Raw genomic sequence first — 20,849 nt, forward strand, 5'->3', positions numbered from 1 at the left:
ATCTCCCAGTACCTACTGCAACCTACATCCTTCTGAATCTGCTTAGTGTATTGATCTCTTGGTCTCCCTCTACGATTTTTACCCTCCACGCTGCCCTCCAATGCTAAAGTTGTGATCCCTTGATGCCTCAAAACATGTCCTACCAACCGATCCCTTCTTTTAGTCAAGTTGTGCCACAAACTTCTCTTCTCCCCAATCCTATTCAATACCTCCTCATTAGTTACGTGATCTATCCACCTTATCTTCAGCATTCTTCTGTAGCACCACATTTCGAAAGCTTCTATTCTCTTCTTGTCCAAACTAGTTATCGTCCATGTCTCACTTCCATACATGGCTACACTCCATACAAATACTTTCAGAAACGACTTCCTGACACCTAAATCTATACTCGATGTTAACAAATTTCTCTTCTTGAGAAACGCTTTCCTTGCCATTGCCAGTCTACATTTTATATCCTCTCTACTTCGACCATCATCGGTTATTTTACTCCCTAAATAGCAAAACTCCTTTACTACTTTAAGTGTCTCATTTCCTAATCTAATTCCCTCAGCATCACCCGACTTAATTTGACTACATTCCATTATCCTCGTTTTGCTTTTGTTGATGTTCATCTTATATCCTCCTTTCAAGACATTGTCCATTCCGTTCAACTGCTCTTCCAAGTCCTTTGCTGCCTCTGCCAGAATTACAATGTCATCGGCGAACCTCAAAGTTTTTACTTCTTCTCCATGAATTTTAATACCTACTCCGAACTTTTCTTTTGTTTCCTTTACTGCTTGCTCAATATACAGATTGAATAACATCGGGGAGAGGCTACAACCCTGTCTCACTCCTTTCCCAACCACTGCTTCCCTTTCATGCCCCTCGACTCTTATAACTGCCATCTGGTTTCTGTACAAATTGTAAATAGCCTTTCGCTCCCTGTATTTTACCCCTGCCACCTTCAGAATTTGAAAGAGAGTATTCCAGTCAACATTGTCAAAAGCTTTCTCTAAGTCTACAAATGCTAGAAACGTAGGTTTGCCTTTTCTTAATCTTTCTTCCAAGATAAGTCGTAAGGTCAGTATTGCCTCACGTGTTCCAACATTTCTACGGAATCCAAACTGATCTTCCCCGAGGTCGGCTTCTACCAGTTTTTCCATTCGTCTGTAAAGAATTCGCGTTAGTATTTTGCAGCTGTGACTTATTAAACTGATAGTTCGGTAATTTTCACATCTGTCAACACCTGCTTTCTTTGGGATTGGAATTATTATATTCTTCTTGAAGTCTGAGGGTATTTCACCTGTCTCATACATCGTGCTCACTAGATGGTAGAGTTTTGTCATGACTGGCTCTCCCGAGGCCATCAGTAGTTCTAGTGGAATGTTGTCTACTCCCGGGGCCTTGTTTCGACTCAGGTCTTTCAGTGCTCTGTCAAACTCTTCACGCAGTATCTTATCTCCCATTTCGTCTTCATCTACATCCTCTTCCATTTCCATAATATTGTCCTCGAGTACATCTCCCTTGTATAAACCCTCTATATACTCCTTCCACCTTTCTGCCTTCCCTTCTTTGCTTAGAACTGGGTTTCCATCTGAGCTCTTGATATTCATACAAGTGGTTCTCTTCTCTCCAAAGGTCTCTTTAATTTTCCTGTAGGCAGTATCTATCTTACCCCTAGTGAGACAAGCCTCTACATCCTTACATTTGTCCTCTAGCCATCCCTGCTTAGCCATTTTGCACTTCCTGTCGATTTCATTTTTGAGACGTTTGTACTCCTTTTTGCCTGCTTCATTTACTGCATTTTTATATTTTCTCCTTTCATCAATTAAATTCAATATTTCTTCTGTTACCCAAGGATTTCTATTAGCCTTCGTCTTTTTACCTACTTGATCGTCTGCTGCCTTCACCACTTCATCCCTCAGAGCTACCCATTCTTCTTCTACTGTATTTCTTTCCCCCATTCCTGTCAATTGTCCCCTTATGCTCTCCCTGAAACTCTCTACAACCTCTGGTTCTTTCAGTTTATCCAGGTCCCATCTCCTTAAATTCCCACCTTTTTGCAGTTTCTTCAGTTTCAATCTGCAGTTCATAACCAATAGATTGTGGTCAGAATCCACATCTGCCCCAGGAAATGTCTTACAATTTAAAACCTGGTTCCTAAATCTCTGTCTTACCATTATATAATCTATCTGAAACCTGTCAGTATCTCCTGGCTTCTTCCATGTATACAGCCTCCTTTCATGATTCTTGAACCAAGTGTTAGCTATGATTAAGTTATGCTCTGTGCAAAATTCTACAAGGCGGCTTCCTCTTTCATTCCTTCCCCCCAATCCATATTCACCTACTATGTTTCCTTCTCTCCCTTTTCCTACTGACGAATTCCAGTCACCCATGACTATTAAATTTTCGTCTCCCTTCACTACCTGAATAATTTCTTTTATCTCGTCATACATTTCATCTATTTCTTCATCATCTGCGGAGCTAGTTGGCATATAAACTTGTACTACTGTAGTAGGCATGGGCTTTGTGTCTATCTTGGCCACAATAATGCGTTCACTATGCTGTTTGTAGTAGCTAACCCGCACTCCTATTTTTTTATTCATTATTAAACCTACTCCTGCATTACCCCTATTTGATTTTGTATTTATAACCCTGTAATCACCTGACCAAAAGTCTTGTTCCTCCTGCCACCGAACTTCACTAATTCCCACTATATCTAACTTTAACCTATCCATTTCCCTTTTCAAATTTTCTAACCTACCTGCCCGATTAAGTGATCTGACATTCCACGCTCCGATCCGTAGAACGCCAGTTTTCTTTCTCCTGATAACGACGTCCTCTTGAGTAGTCCCCGCCCGGAGATCCGAATGGGGGACTATTTTACCTCCGGAATATTTTACCCAAGAGGACGCCATCATCATTTAATCATACAGTAGAGCTGCATGTCTACGTAGTAGAATTCGTTAATTTAATCTACTTCGTGACCATCGATCCTGATGTTAAGCTTCTCGCTCTCCTCATTTCTGCTACTTCTCATTACTTTAGTCATTCTTGGATTTACTCTCAATCCATATTCTGTACTCGTTGGACTGTTCATTCCATTCAGCATATCATGTAATTCTTTCTCACTTTCACTCTAGATAGCACTGCATTCAGCAAATCGTATCATTGATATACCTTTGCCTTAAATTTTAATTCCACCTCTGAACCATTCTTTTATCCCCATCGCTGCTTCCTCGACGTACAGATTGAACAGTAGGGGCGAAAGACGACAGTCATGTCTTACACCCTTTTTTAATCTAGAACGTCCACTTTTATTATTCCCTCATGGCCCTTGTACATGTTGTACATTATCCGTGTCTCCCCCATCAACGTGAATATTCGAGCTGCTGTCACTTTTTAATAATTGCTTTATTATGGGAGTCGTGTTGATGTTAAATACAAACGTTATAATCCAGTGCTCGGAATGGCGTGGTGGCCGAGTTTCCTAAGAAGTCGTGGCTGTCCCTTTAGACAAACAACCCACAGTCAAGATAGCCCTCATTTATCAAGGTTTTGCCCTGTCGGATGCCGACGTCATACTCTATTTTATGTGTAGCTTTTGTCAGCATCAATAACTCTGATTGCCCAGCAGTGTGCCCACCGGAGCACATTGTACTGAAGACACTGTGGTGTGAGGCTCAGTCGCTTTAGGTGGAAGGCTTCCTGTTTTCCAGATTAGATTAGATTAGATTAGTACTTGTTCCATAGATCATGAATATGACACTTCATAATGATGTGGAACGTGTCATGTTAATAAAAGGTGTCTATACAAGATATTAAATTACACAAAATATTACATGACACTCAATATTTTTAATTTTTTGTGGGGGTTGGGGAAATAACCCACTTACTATATCCAAAAATTCATCTAATGTGTAGAAGGAGTTGCCATTAAGAAATTCTTTGAATTTCCTTTTAAATACTATATGGCTATCTGTCAGACTTTTGATGCTATTAGGTAAGTGACCAAAGACTTTTGTGGCAGCATAATTTACCCCCTTCTGAGCCAAAGTTAGATTTAACCTTGAGTAGTGAAGATCATCCTTTCTCCTAGTGTTGTAGCCATGTACACTGCTATTACTTTTGAATTCGTTCGGATTGTTAACAACAAATTTCATAAGTGCATACATATATTGTGAGGCTACAGTCAAGATCTCTAGCTCTTTAAATAAGTGTCTGCAGGATGATCTTGGATGAGCTCAAGCAATTATTCTGATTACACGCTTTTGTGCAATGAATACTCTTTTACTCAATGATGAGTTACCCCAGAATATGATGCCATACGAAAGCAGAGAATGAAAACAGGCGTGGTAAGCTAATTTACTCAGATGTATGTCTCCAAAATTTGCAATGACCCTAATAGCATAAACAGCTGAACTCAAACGTTTCAACAGATCCTCAGTGTGTTTTTTCCAGTTCAACCCCTCATCAATGCATACACCTAGAAATTTAGAATATTCTACCTCAGCTACTGATTTCTGATCGAAGTCTATATTTATTAATGGTGTCATTCCATTTACTGTGTGGAACTGTATATATTGTGGTTTGTCGAAGTTTAATGAGAGCCCATTTGCAGAGAACCACTTAATGATTTTCTGAAAAACATCGTTTACAATTTCACCAGTTAATTCTTGTCTGTTGGATGTGATAGCTATACTTGTACCATCGGCAAAAAGTACCAGCTTTGCAGAGGACCCAAGACCGAACTTTGCAGCACCCCATTCTTGATTGTTCCCCAATTTGAGAAATCACCAGTTTTTTTGCATATTATGTGAACTGTTTATTTCAACTTTCTGCACTCTCCAGTTAGGTATGATTTAAACCATTTGATCACTGTCCCATTCATACCACAGTACTTGAGCTTATCTAGAAGTATTCCATGATTTACACAATCAAAAGCCTTTGATAGATCACAAAAAATCCCAATGGGTGACTTCCAGTTACTCAGAGCATTTAATATTTCATTAGTGAAAGTATATATAGCATTCTCCGTTGAAAACCCCTTCCGGAAACCAAACTGACATTTTGTTAAAACTTTATTTTTACAAAGGTATGAAGCTACTCTACAATGCATTACTTTTTCAAGAATTTTGGATAAGGCAGTCCGAAGAGAGATTGGGTGGTACTTGTTGACATCAGACGTATCCCCTTTTTTATGCAGTGGTTTAACAATGGCACACTTCAGTCTATCTGGGAAAATACCCTGCTTCAGAGAGCTATTACATATGTGGCTAAGAATCCCACTTATTTCTTGGGAACAAGCTTTTATTATCCTGCTGGAAATGCCACCAATTCCATGTGAGCTTTTATTCTTGAGAGAGTTTATTATCTTCCTAATTTCAGAAAGAGAGGTGGGTGGAATTTCAATTGTATGAAATGGTGTGGGTAAGGCCTCTTCCATTAACTGCCTTGCAGACTTTGAAATAGCCATCTGTAACATTCTTTGGAGGGGATGGGTGGTGCAGATAAATTTCCTTTTGTGTTGGCTAAATCCATTTCCTCAAGGTATGTCGTGTACCACAAAGGATGGCAGAGAGCCTGGTGAGGCCAGCAGCCACAGGGGCTGCAGAAAAACAGCAAAGGGCGGACGACCTAGTGCAGACAGCAGGCAGCTCATTCTGCGAAGTTTTTGGCAGAGCAGCTGGCCTCCCCATAGATGGATTTAGGAGGGAGGGAGGGAGAGAGGTGAGAGATGAAGGGCCTCGATTTTTGTCAGTATATTGAGGAGAACGCATGTTCAACTATTGCCCACTCTGCAGTCTTTTAGGACGACGATTTTTCCCCAATATATTTGTTGCATTATGACCCAGTCATTACAAGTGCTGGCTTTTTCATGACAATTTTGAAGTGTAATTAGAACTGTGATGCATTTTTTTCCACCAGTTGTGGTAGCGTGTATTGGCTTCAGTTACCCGGGCAGCAGGGTGGTTTTTGAGCAGGCATCTCTAGCAAACTCTGTCGTCAAACGATAGATACTGTACGCTTACATGTAATACACTTTTTAAATTCCTCTCTGTCTAACGCCAGCATCTCATCAGTTGAACATAGTTCCAGCCAAAAAGAATAAAGATAGTACCCTACACCCCTGCCTTTTTCCCACCAGCTTGTAGGTGAAGGGTAGAGTTTTAGTGTGTCTGTCACCAGTTTCGAGTGGTATTGCGAAATTTTTTCACAGCAGGATAACACCAGTAGTATGGTATCATCAGTTTTTGAGTTGTATTGCGACCATGTGTAGCACTACACGTATAGTTGAGTAATTAGGTCCGATCTTTATGATTAATTATGTCATTATGACCTATCTTTACATCATTTTCCCAACCAAAATAAATGAAGTGCTCTAACCTAAACTTCCTCTCTTGCATCTGCACATTTTCCATGTGTTGGGGGTGCACTTGGGCTTTCCTTCCAGTAAAATCAGGGCTCAAGTCCTGGAATGGGCACCGCTATTTTTAATTTCCCATCCATTCCAAGCATCTCTGGTGGTGTAATTGTGTTAGGAGGGTGCACTTGGGCTTTGCAACCAGGAGGACCAGGGTTCGAGCTCCAGAAAAGGTACTGTCAATTTTAATTTCCCGTCAATTCCAAGCACTTCTGGTGGTATAATTATGTTAGGGGGTGCATTTGGGCTTTCCATCCGGGAGGGCGAGCAGCACCATTTTTAATTCCTGCCATTTCCTGGGTGAGGGTTGGGTGGGGTGTCAGGACAGCCCTGGGACAAAGAAATTCCTACCAGAATTCGCAATCCCCACCAAAATTCGAAATTTCCGTCAAAATTCGAAATTCTGGCCAATAGGGTACATGGGGGAAGGGAGGGGGAGGGGGGAGGCGTTGGGGCCCATGTGCAGGCTGAGAAAAACATGTGACATCATCCGGTAGTGGACATGGTAGGGGACGGGGATGGGCGTGGTTGGGGGTGGGTGTGATTATTGGTCAATTTCATTAATTTGCATATCAATATGATATCAAAATTGCACCGATGCCGCCAGTACCCTACTACTGGCATCGTATTACACTTGCACTGGCAAACTAAATCACACGATTTTACGAGTAATCCCATGGTAAATAGTCTGGTACTATTTGGAACAGCGAGAGAACATAACAGTCAACATCCCTTAATTTTGGTAGCTCCACAAGGTATAATCATCAATAATGTACTATCTTCCTCGTCGAATTGATGCCGTTATCAAGGCTACAGGTGGTGTGAGATAGCATTAGTGTGATGTCTTCTGAAAGATGACTAATTTTTAGTCCAGTGTGCTAATTTACCAGCAGAACATGAGGGGATATTTGAAACTGCTATTCCAAGATACATGCTGGTACAAACATTCACTCATCAAGAGTCAACTCCCTAAAAATCTTTAGTAAATTACCACCTGCAGTTGGTCCACCGTTTGGAAATTGTTCGAATTTAAGATGTATCACTAGTGGTCATAAACTCTTTGAGGCACACTGTGTCATAGCAAATCAGACTGTGTCAAAACGACAGGGTGAATTTGAAATACTCGTTCCACTGACACAAAACCTCATAGTGAACCTGCAGTGCTTCATAGGTCACACTTTGAACTTGACAAACGGCACTTGAGTAGTAATTTAAAGCATGAAGTGTGGAGAATACAAAAGCCCAGCCACAGCCAGAACGACTTGGGAATATGAATGAAATGTATAGTAGCATCATTTCACGGCTGAGGAGAAATTTACAATAGGAGCAAACATTTAGCAGCTGAATGGATGAGATTAGTCAAGTGGTACAGCCCAGTGATCGGATAATTTCCTCGCCATAACTGCCCTAAGACGTCCTACCAGCGCAGTGCATGTCCACACTAGAGATCATGGGGAAATCTCTGAGTGAAACATCTCCTACTAAACTGTAACAGTATCGAGAGGTTGCTCTGTGTGCATGGTGACGAAACAGATGCTTTGCCCTCACTCAAAGGCACCACTTGGCTCCGCTTATGTTGTGTCCTGGTCATGTTGATTGGAACGAGGAGCAGTTGGGTAGTGTCCTTGTGACAGATAATTTGCTGTTTAACATGGAGATTGATTCTCATCATCTGTTCATTTGGGGACTCTAAAAACACGTTACAACCCTGACAATATACTTGCCTAACCTATGGCAGCACTGCATTTACAACTGAATATCTTTCTTAGGGACACTGTCGCGTTTGCAATCTGCTGAGACAACATTTCGCTGTAGTATGTATGCATTTTTGGGTCCAATTGACTATCCTTGGTAACAAAGGATTGCAGCCCTAATTTTACCACCATGGATGATTGGTGACCTCCAAAGTGCACTTGATAGAATTGTTACCGCAAGCCATGCTGGTTTGCTTCATCCACAGTACGCCATTAGAGAGTCAGAGTACACCATACTGATATTCTGCAGTACTGTAGGATTGACCTTGTAATGGTTTTGATGAGTATCAGAAAAATTTCGAGAGAAGAAGTATGCTCAAAAGCACAACACGGAAGTTTTTAATTCAGACACTTTATCATTAGACAAAAGTTTAGATGCATATCGTATACAACTGTAAATACTGTCTTTGTTCATACATTGGCAATGAGGAAGAATAGTCTGAAACCGACATGTATAAAGAAAACGATGAAGAGTGCAAAATTAGAAATGTTTAGATGCGTTCGAGTCATAAGCCATGTAACAACTGCATCATGCAAAAGCGCTGATTGCATCAGACAATATTTGTGCTTAATAAGCGGTCGCCAGTAATAATTCTAAAATTATTTAATTCTTTTTTATCATTATGTAGTTACTCGTCGGGTTTCATAGGTCACACAATGACTATTTCTTCATTTTATCTACTGACTGTCTGGAGAGGGCCACTGACTAGTGAAAAGCAGTTACGACATTCTGAAATGGCCATTACATGCATTATGTTGTTGTATATTTGTGTTGGAGACAAATTGTATTAACAATGATAAGCACACCTGTAGTCCTCGTAACCTTCTTGTGGCCTGATGACTTCCATTTCTGCCTTTAATGGTTCTAAATTTTCTCCTGCATGTAAAGTCACTGACTTTGTTGGAGACAAGCAGGAGATGTTGACCACCAGTACACCTTCAAAGTGTCCTTCCTGTGGAATGGGTTGCAACCAAACGTGGTAGCCAATTGGAGTAACATCCCGTGGCAGGTATGGGCCATCTGTGCCTGTCTCGGGGATTTTCAGTTCGCGTTTGCTGCGTCCATGGACCTGGAACGTAGACTTTTGTATATGATGTTTCTAAACTAAAATAAATAACCTTAAAAATACAATTAACTATGTAAGTACCACAAGTGTATTGAAATGAAGGTACAGGTAGGCCTACAAGTATCAACATCATTCACTCTTTCTATTGTATGTGTTAAATGTACATGGCGAATGATAAAATATTGTAACTGTTACATATGGATGAAACTTACCCCATTTCTATGTTTCTCTTTATTTTAAGAAGGATACATTTCCCAGGACAGGGTTAGGTCTACAATTGATATCAAAAAAATTGGCTTGCGAAAACTGCAACCAGAGTTAACGTTCACTACAGAGCGGACGTGAATGGCATTCAACATTCCATATTTTTCTATTTACCTTGAGAACACGTTCATCTCTAATTTCAAAAATCACAGGAAACTGATCTTGTCAGTATTCCAGACTCGTTCCAAGAAGGCATAAATTTTTTCTACAAACAGAGTATGCTCGAATTATCTATAGATGTCGTGCATGTTAACTAAATAAGTACACTCTGAGGTGATCAAAGTCATGGGATGCCTCCTAATGTCGTGCCAGACCTTCTTTTGCTCGCAGTGGTGCAGAAACTAGACGTGACATGGACTCAACGGGTCACTGAAAGTAACCCCAGAAATATTGAGCCATGCTGCCCCTATAGCCATTCATAATTGCGAAAGTGTTGCCAGTGAAGGATTTTGTGCACATACTGACCTCTGAATTATGTCCCATAAATTTTCGATAGGTTTTTGTCAGACTAGCTGGGTGGCCAGATCATTCGATCGAATGGTCCAGAATGTTCTTCAAACCAACTGCGAACAATTATGGCCTTGTGACATGGTGCAGTGTCATCCATAAACATTCCGTCATTGTTTGGGAACATGACGTACGTGAATGACTGCAAATTGTCTCCAAGTAGCCAAACATCCAACAGGACCCAGTCCGTTCCATGTAAACAAAGCCCATCATATTATGGAGCCACCACCAGCTTGAACAGTGCCTTGTTGACAACTTGCATCCATGGCTTCGTGGAGTCTGCGCGACAGTCGAACCGTACCATCAGCTGCTAGCAACTGAAATCTGGACTCATCTGACCAGTCTACAGTTTTTCAGTCGTCTAGGGTCCAATCGATATGGTCACGAGTCCAGGAGAGGCGCTGCAGGTGGTGTCATGCTGTTGAAAGGCATTCACATCGGTCGTCTGCTGCTATAGCCCATTAACGCCAAATTTCGCCGCACTGTCCTAACTGATACATTTGTCGTACGTCACAGAGTGATTTCGGCAGTTATTTCATGCAGTGTTGCTTGTCTGTTAGTGCTGACAACTCTGAGCAAATGTCACTGTTCTCGGCTCTTAAAAAAAAAAGGCCACCAGCCACTGCGTTGTTTGTACTGAGAGGTAATGTCTGAAATGTCGTATTCTTGGCATACTCTTGAGACTGTGGATCGCGGAATATTGAATTCTGAAACGATTTCCGAAAAGGAATGGCCTATGCACCTAGCTCCAAATACCATTCGACATCCAAAGTCTGTTAATTCCAGTCGTACAACCATAATCACGCCGTAAATCTTTTCATGTGAATCACCTGAGTACAAATGACAGCTCTGCCAATATATTGCCCTTTTTTTACATTGTGTATGCGATACTATCACCATCTGTATATATTTATATCTCTGTCCAATGACTTCTCTCACCTCAGTGTAAATACTCAAATACTCACTCTAGTTGAATAAACAACGTGCTGGCTTTGTATGCCTCATGTTCGAATTCAGGTGAATTTCTTTTTTTATCCACCATAAGAGACACATTCTTCTAGTCAACAATTTGTTGTCGATGAACCCCTAATTTCGCACAGAACATGCGATGGAACTTTTGCTATTGATCGATGGAGTTACTTCTGGTGAAGAGTGACTCCCCAAGAGGCGAAAACTTAAATTTATTACCTCTGTTGGACATAATATGTGAGAATAATTTACATAGTTTCGTTGATGTTACGCGATAACTGACTGACAGTCTGTCATAGGAATTAGGTCTGCATGTGCACCATTCGTTATACAATAGCCAATGACAGTACATGAGCAAGGTCAATTATCTGCAGCACGTCGCTTTCAGTCGACTTGCATTATTCATAAGCGATGCCTCATCATCAGCTGACTTTTCATGACCACTTACTGGTCTTGCGAAGGAAGGGAATTTGACGGAGTCAGAGACATGGTATGGTGTTCCCGAGTGCAATGTACAACCATGGATAAAACGTTATCAAGATACTAGAGAATCGAGTAGGCATGTGGGAACTGGTCTATGATGTGGAGCAAGCCCTGTTGAGGGCAACACGTCATGGCGAAATGCTTTTTAAACGTGGTGCAGTTGAAATATATGCTGCATTTCCCAGGGCGGTAGATATGGTTCAGCGCTAGCTTCGGAAAGGTAGACTACTTAGCAAACGAGCAGGTATCAGTGACAAGTTTGTAATGATCATCGACTCTGCCAGTTAGCGTTTGCTGAGGTTAATGTCAATCGTCATTCGATGAATCTGTATTTGTATTTGCGATGAATCTGTATTGTCCTTAGCAAATGATGGTCCAGCACGAGTATAAACGGAGCAAAGTGCCTGTTTCAACCCCAAATACATCCAAGAGTCACTTCATAGTGGCCGTATGCCTCTGGAAATTTGGGAGTGGAACAGTGCGGCCAACTGTACCCATATTATGAGTAATGTTATGGTCCCATCTGTGGAACAACTATATTCTGAGGAAGAAGTTTTTTCAGCAGGAATGGTCACCTACACATGTGTCAGCGATGATAGAGGAGTGATTTGCAGAGCAGAACGAGATTTCTCTTCTCGATTGGCCTCCTTCTGCGCCCAGGACTAAACCATACAGAAAATGTATGGGCACAGACGAAATAGACCATATGAGAAAAGTGGTCTGATCCCACACCAAAAACCCGTCATGATGTTCGGAACGTCACCCTAGTTTTCTGGGAGCAGATGGGAGAAAATGATATATATGTTACCCACCTCGTAGACTCCCTTCTTATCAGACTGCAGACAATCTTTGAAGTTTAAGGCTTTTGGGCAGGGTAATAAGTGACATGAGGGCTCATGCTATGCTCTTTTGAGGGACTAAAATATCTTAATAAGAACTGTGAACCTTTTCTTTCAACCATATCTGTACCACTATTTCAAGTGTATTATCATGTAATGCCCTCGTGTCATGTGGTGTATTGTTGTGGAGGGGGTGGGGGAGAGAGGAGGGTGGCTCTACCTGATTGCTTCTAAGCAGTTTCTTACTTGGGCATCCTTATGCTATGTCAGTATGGTGTTAATCATTCTACAACACTCAAAATTACAAGTGATCTTTATTTTTATGAACAGATCTGTGCACCACATAACCAAGGGGGACAAGAGGGGGCACTTGCCGTCTCCTAGAATCTTGGGACAGACTTCTTACTTATTACAAAAATCTAGAAATGACTGGCAGATTTGGCGCTGTCGAGCACGACAGGAAGTACTTCATTAGCCAAGTTGCAACTTGGTGTCACTGGCTACTTCAGACATAAGTGTAGCAGCATCGGTGATGCAGAAACTATTGTACATCAGGATAGTGGATTCAGGATGGCATTCAGGACGTTGGGTGCAAACTGCCAATTCATCAGAAGTCGTGGAATCAGAAATGCTCCATTACCAAATACATTCTTTATTCATTGAGGTGCTCATATAGTAGCTGATGCCAGTGAACCTCATGAGAGTGTGGCTACCTCACAAAGCACAAAGCAGTGTACTTGACCACAGTGGCACATGGCAGCCAGGTAGGAGTGCCGGCTCAACTGAGTGTAGTGTCAGCATGCAACCCTACGGACGTGGTCCGGATGTCAGGCGTCGGCAGTCTGCCGGCTTAGTCTGTGGACAGGTGGCTTCTATGGTTATCGGTCAAGTGTTGGCGCACTGGCTCTCTGGCTCCGAACCCAAGAGCACTTAGAGATTCCCTGAGGCCAGATGGAGTCATTCTGGATGTGGAACCAGCCGGCTGACACCAGTTGAAGCTCCGTTAGCAGCACATCTAGCAGCGGTTCGCTGGCCAGCAGCCAGCGGATAAAGCGGCTGTACACGACGAAGTTGACACCCCCCCCCAGGACTGTCGATTGGCGTGGAGTTACTGTCGATAGCAGTTGAAGAAAAGAATACTGCTAACTCAGAGGTGCGAGTATTTATAGACGATTTCGTAAAACGCCTGTAAAATTACGTAAAATGTTTCTTTTATCGTAAGTTTAGTTATTTTGCGGCTGTCGGACTCGGGTATGGGAACTTCACATAGAAAACAGGCTTCGTTATGAAATAAACCTGACCATGCACCTAATACAAACACATATCTCTTAATGCTTTTCAGTTGTTAAAGTACCTCAGTTATGAAGTGAAAAAGTTACTTTCAAGTAACAATAATAAAAATTATTTCGCGTTCTTATCCCTTTAGCACTTAACACAATCCCTAACAGTGTCTCGGTTTATCCACTCCTATATCAACAGTTAAGCTCGTCTCACATTTATACTGAAAGAGTCAATGCTGCATTGCAACATTAATCTAACAGGTAATCACTGCTTATGGAAGCCTTCTTTAATAACCTGCCAACAGAAATATGTTCCCCACGGAAGTTACTGACTTACAAACACAATGCTCTTTCAACCATAAATTTCATACGTAATCCCTCGAGTTGTTCCGCTAATAAAACCGAATCAGTAAGAGACTATTACTCTACTATCTGACATAATGTTTTCAACTTTTAATCATATTTTCTTGCAAATTATTCTGACGATTTATGCGCGACGTGGTAGCGCGCGACCACTCCGTACGTAACCAAAGCAACGACTCAATTCTGCACACTGTCTCGGCACGCAAATACTGACTTGGAAGCCAATGATAAATAAGGAGTATGAGTACCTAACATGTATATCTTTGCCTTTGTTAAGGAAAATCTAGGTAAATTTGGCCTAAGAAGGTCAATTCATAGCCATAACACAAGACGTGGACGTACAGTTAATGTCCCATATGCTAAGTTGGCAAAGACCCATAACAGTTACAAAGGTCTTGGTCTTGTCTACTTCAACAAATTATCTGAAAATGAATACACAGTCCCAGTAGATAAATTTGAAACTAGTGTTTGAGATGGATGAAAAGTGAACGAATTTACTATACTCAAGAGTTCCTTAAGCATGTTTCAAAAGATCCATATTTCTAATGAGAATGAACACTAAACCAACAAGAAAGTTTATGTGTCACGTTGTGTAACTATTTATTACCGTACTGTTTCGTGCACTTTTGTCGTTTGATCCTTGTCATTCTCTTAACTAAGCAGGTAACTGATTTTTTAATTGCTCTGTGAGGGAACTTTCTGTTGTTACTGCCACTGAACTAAAAATGCAGTGTATCTATGTCGCATTTTTTTTGCACTTAATGACATTTGACTAAGTTCGTATTATTACAATTGTTATTATTATTGTGTTAACTGACGACACTGATTGCATGTAAAGGGGCTCAAATGTGAAATGGAACATCCGTATTTGTTTCAATACGTCATAACATTACAACAAGATTCCCACAGACAAATAATTGCATACTAACTGAAACGCATGCGGCTAGCTTGTGGCAAATCGTTTTTGCGATGGTTTTTGCCGCACCTTCTACACCCTTGTTTGGTTCGATCGCCCTCTCGAAACTTTCTGTCAGAGGGTTTCTTGTGCAAAGAACAGGGGGCTATTTGAGTGCGTTCGTGTTGCCGCTGGGCCGACTTGGTTGCAGTGCCTGAGTTGTGTGGCGGCTCCCCATGAGGTGCCGTGAATGGCGCGGAATCTGGTGACAGGGGCCAGAGCAGTCGGCTGTAGCGTGTCCAATGTGGCTGTCACTTGGGTAATAGCGTGGGCAGCTTTACGATTGCTAGAGGCATGTGCTCTGGTAACATCCTGATGTGTGATATTCTGGAATTCTGTGGTGCGGAGTCCTGCGGAGCCCCCAATGAGTTGGAGACATTGTGGCGGACTATTACAGGAGTCTTGTCAATTTTTCTTCATTGTGGTAGCCTGTGGCCGCGATGTTATCTCTAGTCCGTCTTGAGGTCTAAGCTGTGGTGTGGTGGCTCTCTTCCCCGGGGTTCTCCACAAACCGGTGGGAATTATCTTGCTCATTATACTGTTCCCGCTCCCGGTTACATCTGAAATCCAAGTAATGTGTTTACTTTTCTGTCAAATTTTGAACAATGTCGTGACCTCAAGCTGGTCAGTTTTTGTTAAGTTTTAAATCAGTAACTATTGTGTGTTATCACTAATCCAGTCCTCGTTTTACGTTTGTGGGTTACTTGTGGTAACAAATTCATGTTTCAGGTATTTTCATCCAAATGTTCTGCTTTGTTTAGGGCAGAATGAATACTGATGTCTTAAAAAACGCACGCAGCATCCATTTAACAGCGAGGCTTGTACAGGGCTGTGTGCTAACATTTGGAGCCAGGTTCTTAAGTAATCTGGTTTTTTAGTCTGTCATCTTGTTGGAAGTAAGTCAATTGTTATCATTACTTTACTATTCAAGTTCTGCCTACTGTGGGGGCTGTTACAAAAATTTGCTATTTATTTTCAAGGTATCATTACTGATTTTTGAACTGTCTGATTGAACTGAGTACCTTGTAACACAGTAAGCCGGCTCTTATAGATAGATACCGGTGGCGTCTCCAGGGAGTTTTTGGTCGTGCGTCAACGACTGAATAAAATTAGGAAATTATGTTATTATTGTTAATCAGTATCAAGTACATTAAGTCTGTGATTTTGATTGATAATGCTGCAACTCAACTATCTACCGCTAGCCTACCCCCTGGCAGTCTGCAACGCACTAAACCCCAGCCAAGGCGTTGGCATAGCATCACTGCTGAACCCCTCGCTGTGTGTCACTGCACATGCGTCAGCCCCATCCACTGGTCAGCCAGCCTGCAGCCTGTATGTTAATTCTTTTGTCAATGTCTCGGCGTGTTGCTTGCTGTCTGGCAGGCTTGTGTTTCTTGTGTGCACGAAGACTGCAGTAGTTTTGAGATGGGTAGTGAAAACATTATGCAAAAAGTATTGCACAATCCTTTTTAATTACTATCTTACACAGAGAAGAAACTGATTATTGACAATGGCAGACCATGCCCTAACTTAACACTATCCACGTGTGTAAAGGCAAAATGTCGTCATACTGGAATGGGATTTAAGAGGCATTTTTGTATGGAGTTGAACGAATTATCTGACTGGCTTTGCGGCGACGGCGTGATGAGCACATTTTTTGCTGAACGTGTCTGTTATTTGCAGCAAAAAACCTATTAGGAGTAAGCAATGGTATTGTGTTTCAAATCATCTTAATACTGCAGGAAAGAAACATGTGAGTCTGGAGTTCACCTTTCTACTTTTTTTTGAGAAACAACAAATTTATTCCATGCTCTGCTAGAATTGATGTTCTTCTGACTTCTCTACGAAGGGCAGAAACAGAATTGTACAATGAGGAAGTAAGAGACAACAGGGAAAAACTGAACAGATTAATTAATGCAGTTTGCTAATTAGCGAAACAAGAAGTATCCTATTGAGGCCACGCGGAGAATTCAGAATGTGCGAACAAAGGAAATTACATGAAATTTCTTCTTGCAAATGCCGAGTGTGATCCTCCATTGAAGGAACGTAACGTCTATGGTTTTCTGCTGCACATCTGCAAGCATTCAAACAGATTAAATAAATGCGTTAGCTGATGTTTTGAGAGATGATATGTGTAATGAAATTAAGAATATGGATTTTGTGGCTGTTATGCTTGATGAAACATCACATATAAGCCATAAATCACAATTATCAACTATATTCTGTTACTTTTCAGTATCATAAAAAAAGTTGTGGAACGATTACTTGGGTTTCACAATGTGAGTGCTGACAGAACTGCAACAGCTCTTTTTAATCATTCACTGAAATAATGGACCAATATAACAGTGGGACTAAATTAATTGCCCAAACCTATGAGATCACTGCCATCATGAGTGTCCACCTCAATGGACTCCAAAGAAAAAAATGGTTCAAATGGCTCTGAACACTATGGGACTTAACATCTGAGGACATCAGTCCCCTAGAACTTAGAACTACTTAAACCTAACTAACCTAAGGACGTCACACACATCCATGCCCGAGGCAGGATTCGAACCTGCGACCGTAGCGGTCGCGTGGTTCCAGACTGAAGCGCCTAGAACCGCTCTGCCACACCTGCCGGCCATACAGACTGTGAGAACAAACAAGTTTCGATAATGTTTTTTGAATACATTTATGAAACTTCGGCCATGTTATGTCTGAAAAATGGATTTGTAGGATCATGAAGAATTTTCAGAACATATTTCTAATAAGGTTTAATACAACTTACTTGCCCATTCAGATGATTAGTTTAATATACTTCAGTCCAAAAACATTGACATTTTGTATGGCAGCACAAAAATCATAGACTTTCAAAAACAACTGCGAAGTGAGAGATTTTCGAAGCAGTGTGGTCTTCCATTCATGGTAGTGTGGAAAATGAAGTCCTGATTCAAATACAAAGGAGAAAAATTTAATGGTGAAGCACAGCAAGATTATTGATGACATCAGCAATCAGTTACCAGTTAGATTTGCAGTATTTAGAAAGCTGGAGTATTTTAATTTGATAAAACCAACAAAAACGGCTCACTTAAAAAAAAAAAAAACTAGAATTTTCCTACTGATTTATTGAATAAAGTGAAAATATTTATGGCTGTGTTTTCAGCGTAAGCAAACTCCGGAACGAGCGTCGTGTATCGTAGGCTTCTAATGATGGGTTGGACAAAACATCCGAATCAGAATTTTATTGTCTCATAACGTACAAGTTAAATCATTGATTTTATGTACAGGAGACTCGTCAATTTATACTATAAATTATCTGTTGGATTTACAGAAATATACAAATTAGCGATGCTGGTCTCAAAAATTCTTTTCACTATGTCATTTGTCGAGAGATCATTCTCGTCAGTGAAGTGGATACACATCTACCGCCACTCTACTCAAATGTAGAACCAGAGCACTAACTTAAGTCTTATCCCCACCGCGAAAGAATTACTTCCCAACTTTTGAGAGGACAAATCCAGGTTCAACAAAGCAATAATGAAGAAATTTCTGCAGAACGAAAGATGAATAGATTTCATTTATACCATTTCGTTGTGTTCAAGCAGCTACAGTGCTTACAATGAAAAGATGTGGGATGGTCCAATGTGTGTGTGTGTGTGTGTGTGTGTGTGTGTGTGTGTGTGTGCACTTGCGAGTAGTTATTTTCCCACTGTAATGTTTGTTGAACGAAATGAAGAGTTCATGTCAGTCACCCACCAAGTACAATTAATTTTCATAATCTCAATGTAGTAGTACATTTAGGCGCAAGACAAATAATCGTGTATTCTAGTGTTGCAAAACTTTGGTGTCTACGCAGATTTGGTTGTTTTTATTTATTTTATTTTTTGTGTTGAGAGAATGTCCTCGAAACATATTATTCGAATAAGGTTTCTTAGGATAGAAAAGTTTTCAGGTTGTCCATCCTGTACATTCAACTGGGCTGCAAACGGTTTCGTATTTGTCCTGTTTCATTAATTATACAGTGATGGTTAGATTAGATTAATACTTGTTCCATTGATTATGAATACGACACTTCGTAATGATGTGGAACGTGTCAGGTTAATAAATGCTGTCTGTGCAAGATATTACGTTACACACATTACACAAAATATTGCGTGACACTAATGTTTAAGTTGTTGTTTTTTTTGTTTTTTTCCCCTCAATTTATATCTAAAAATTCAGTCAATGAGTAGAAGGAGTTGTCATCTAGAAATTCTTTTAATTTATTTTTAAATGTTAGTTGGCTATCTGTCAGGCTTTTGATGCTGTTTGGTAGGTGACCAAAGACTTTTGTGGCAGCATAATTTACCCCTTTCTGTGCCAAAGTCACATTTAACCCTGCATAGTGAAGATCATCCTTTCTTCTGGTGTTATAGCTATGCACACTGCTATTACTTTTGGACTGGGTTGGATTATTAACAACAAATTTCATAAGTGAATATATAACCTGTGAGGTTACTGTGAGGATCCCTAGATCCTTAAATAGATGTCTGCAGGATGACTGTGGGTGGGCTCCAGCAATTATTCTGATTACACGTTTTTGAGCATGAATACTTTTCTACTCAACGATGAATTACCCCAGAATATGATGCCATACGAAAGCAGTGAATGAAAGTGGGCATAGTAAGCTAATTTACTGAGATTCTTATCACCAAAATTTGCAATAACCCTAATAGCATACGTAGCTGAACTCAGACGTTTCAGCAGACCATCAATGTGTTACTTCCAGTTTAGCCTCTCATCAATGGACACCCCTAATGTTGTGGGTTGGCAGGAGACCAACACTGTAATATTAGAGGAAGCCGAAAGGCACGCAGGCTGGCGTGAGGTCTGGAACAGGACAAGGAAATTAGACTTTAGCAAAAAACGTACGTAGCTGCTGGAATACTTAACTTTAATCCATAAATGGTGAACATCGCTCTTGACGGTACATTATTCATAATCTCAATAGTAACTGGTACTGGCGCCTTGCTAGGTCGTAGCAAACGACGTAGCTGAAGGCTATGCTAACTATCGTCTCGGCAAATGAGAGCGTATTTTTTCAGTGATCCATCGCTAGCAAAGTCGGTTGTACAACTGGGGCGAGTGCTAGGAGTCACTCTAGACCTGCCGTGTGGCGGCGCTCGGTCTGCAATCACTGATAGTGGCGACACGCGGGTCCGACGTATACTAACGGACCGCGGCCGATTTAAAGGCTACCACCTAGCAAGTGTGGTGTCTGGCGGTGACACCACACCTAAAAATTTTGACAATTCTACCTTAGCTACAGACTTCTGTTCAAAGTCTATATTTATTACTGGAGTTGTGCCATTTACTGTACGGAACTGTATATACTGTGTTTTACCAAAATTTAAAGAGAGTCCGTTTGCTGAGAACCACTTAATAATTTTGTGAAAAACATCATTTACAATTACATCACTTAGTTCTTGGTTTTTGGATGTTATTACTATACTTGTATCATCAGCAAAAAGAACTAACTTTGCATCTTCATCAATGTGGAATGGTAAGTCATTAATGTATATCAAGAACAGTAAAGGACCTAAGACGAACCCTGTGGGATCCCGTACTTGATAGCCCCCCAGTTTGAGGAATCAGCTGATGTTTTAACATTACATGAACCACTTATTTCAAATTTCTGCATTCTTCCAGTTAAGTATGAATTAAACCATTTGTGCACTGCCCCCCTTAACCATAATGATTTAGCTTATCTAAAAGAATTCCATGATTTACACAATCAAAGGCCTTAGATATCACAAAAAATACCAATGGATGATGTCCAGTTATTCAGAGCATTTAATATTTGATCAGTGAAAACGTATATAGCATTTTCTGTTGAAAAGCCTTTCTGAAAACCAAACTGACATTTTGTTTGTACTTTATTTTTACAAATATGGGAGGCTACTCTTGAATACATTACTTTCTCAAAAATTTTTGATACAGCTGTCAG

At 40.7% G+C, this 20,849-nt stretch overlaps 1 protein-coding gene across 1 annotated transcript in view; it reads right to left on the reverse strand.

Annotated features, from left to right (window-relative positions):
- The window catches only part of LOC126251941 (aminopeptidase Ey-like), a 243,344-nt gene that overhangs the window by 192,145 nt on the left and 30,350 nt on the right, over window positions 1-20,849 (reverse strand). The window contains exon 3 of the mRNA XM_049952705.1: window positions 8,965-9,227. Coding sequence (XP_049808662.1) covers window positions 8,965-9,227 — 263 coding nt within the window. The remainder of the gene's footprint in view (window positions 1-8,964; window positions 9,228-20,849) is intronic.

This window comes from Schistocerca nitens, chromosome 1 (assembly GCF_023898315.1).
Source record: "Schistocerca nitens isolate TAMUIC-IGC-003100 chromosome 1, iqSchNite1.1, whole genome shotgun sequence".
Taxonomy (NCBI): domain Eukaryota; kingdom Metazoa; phylum Arthropoda; class Insecta; order Orthoptera; family Acrididae; genus Schistocerca; species Schistocerca nitens.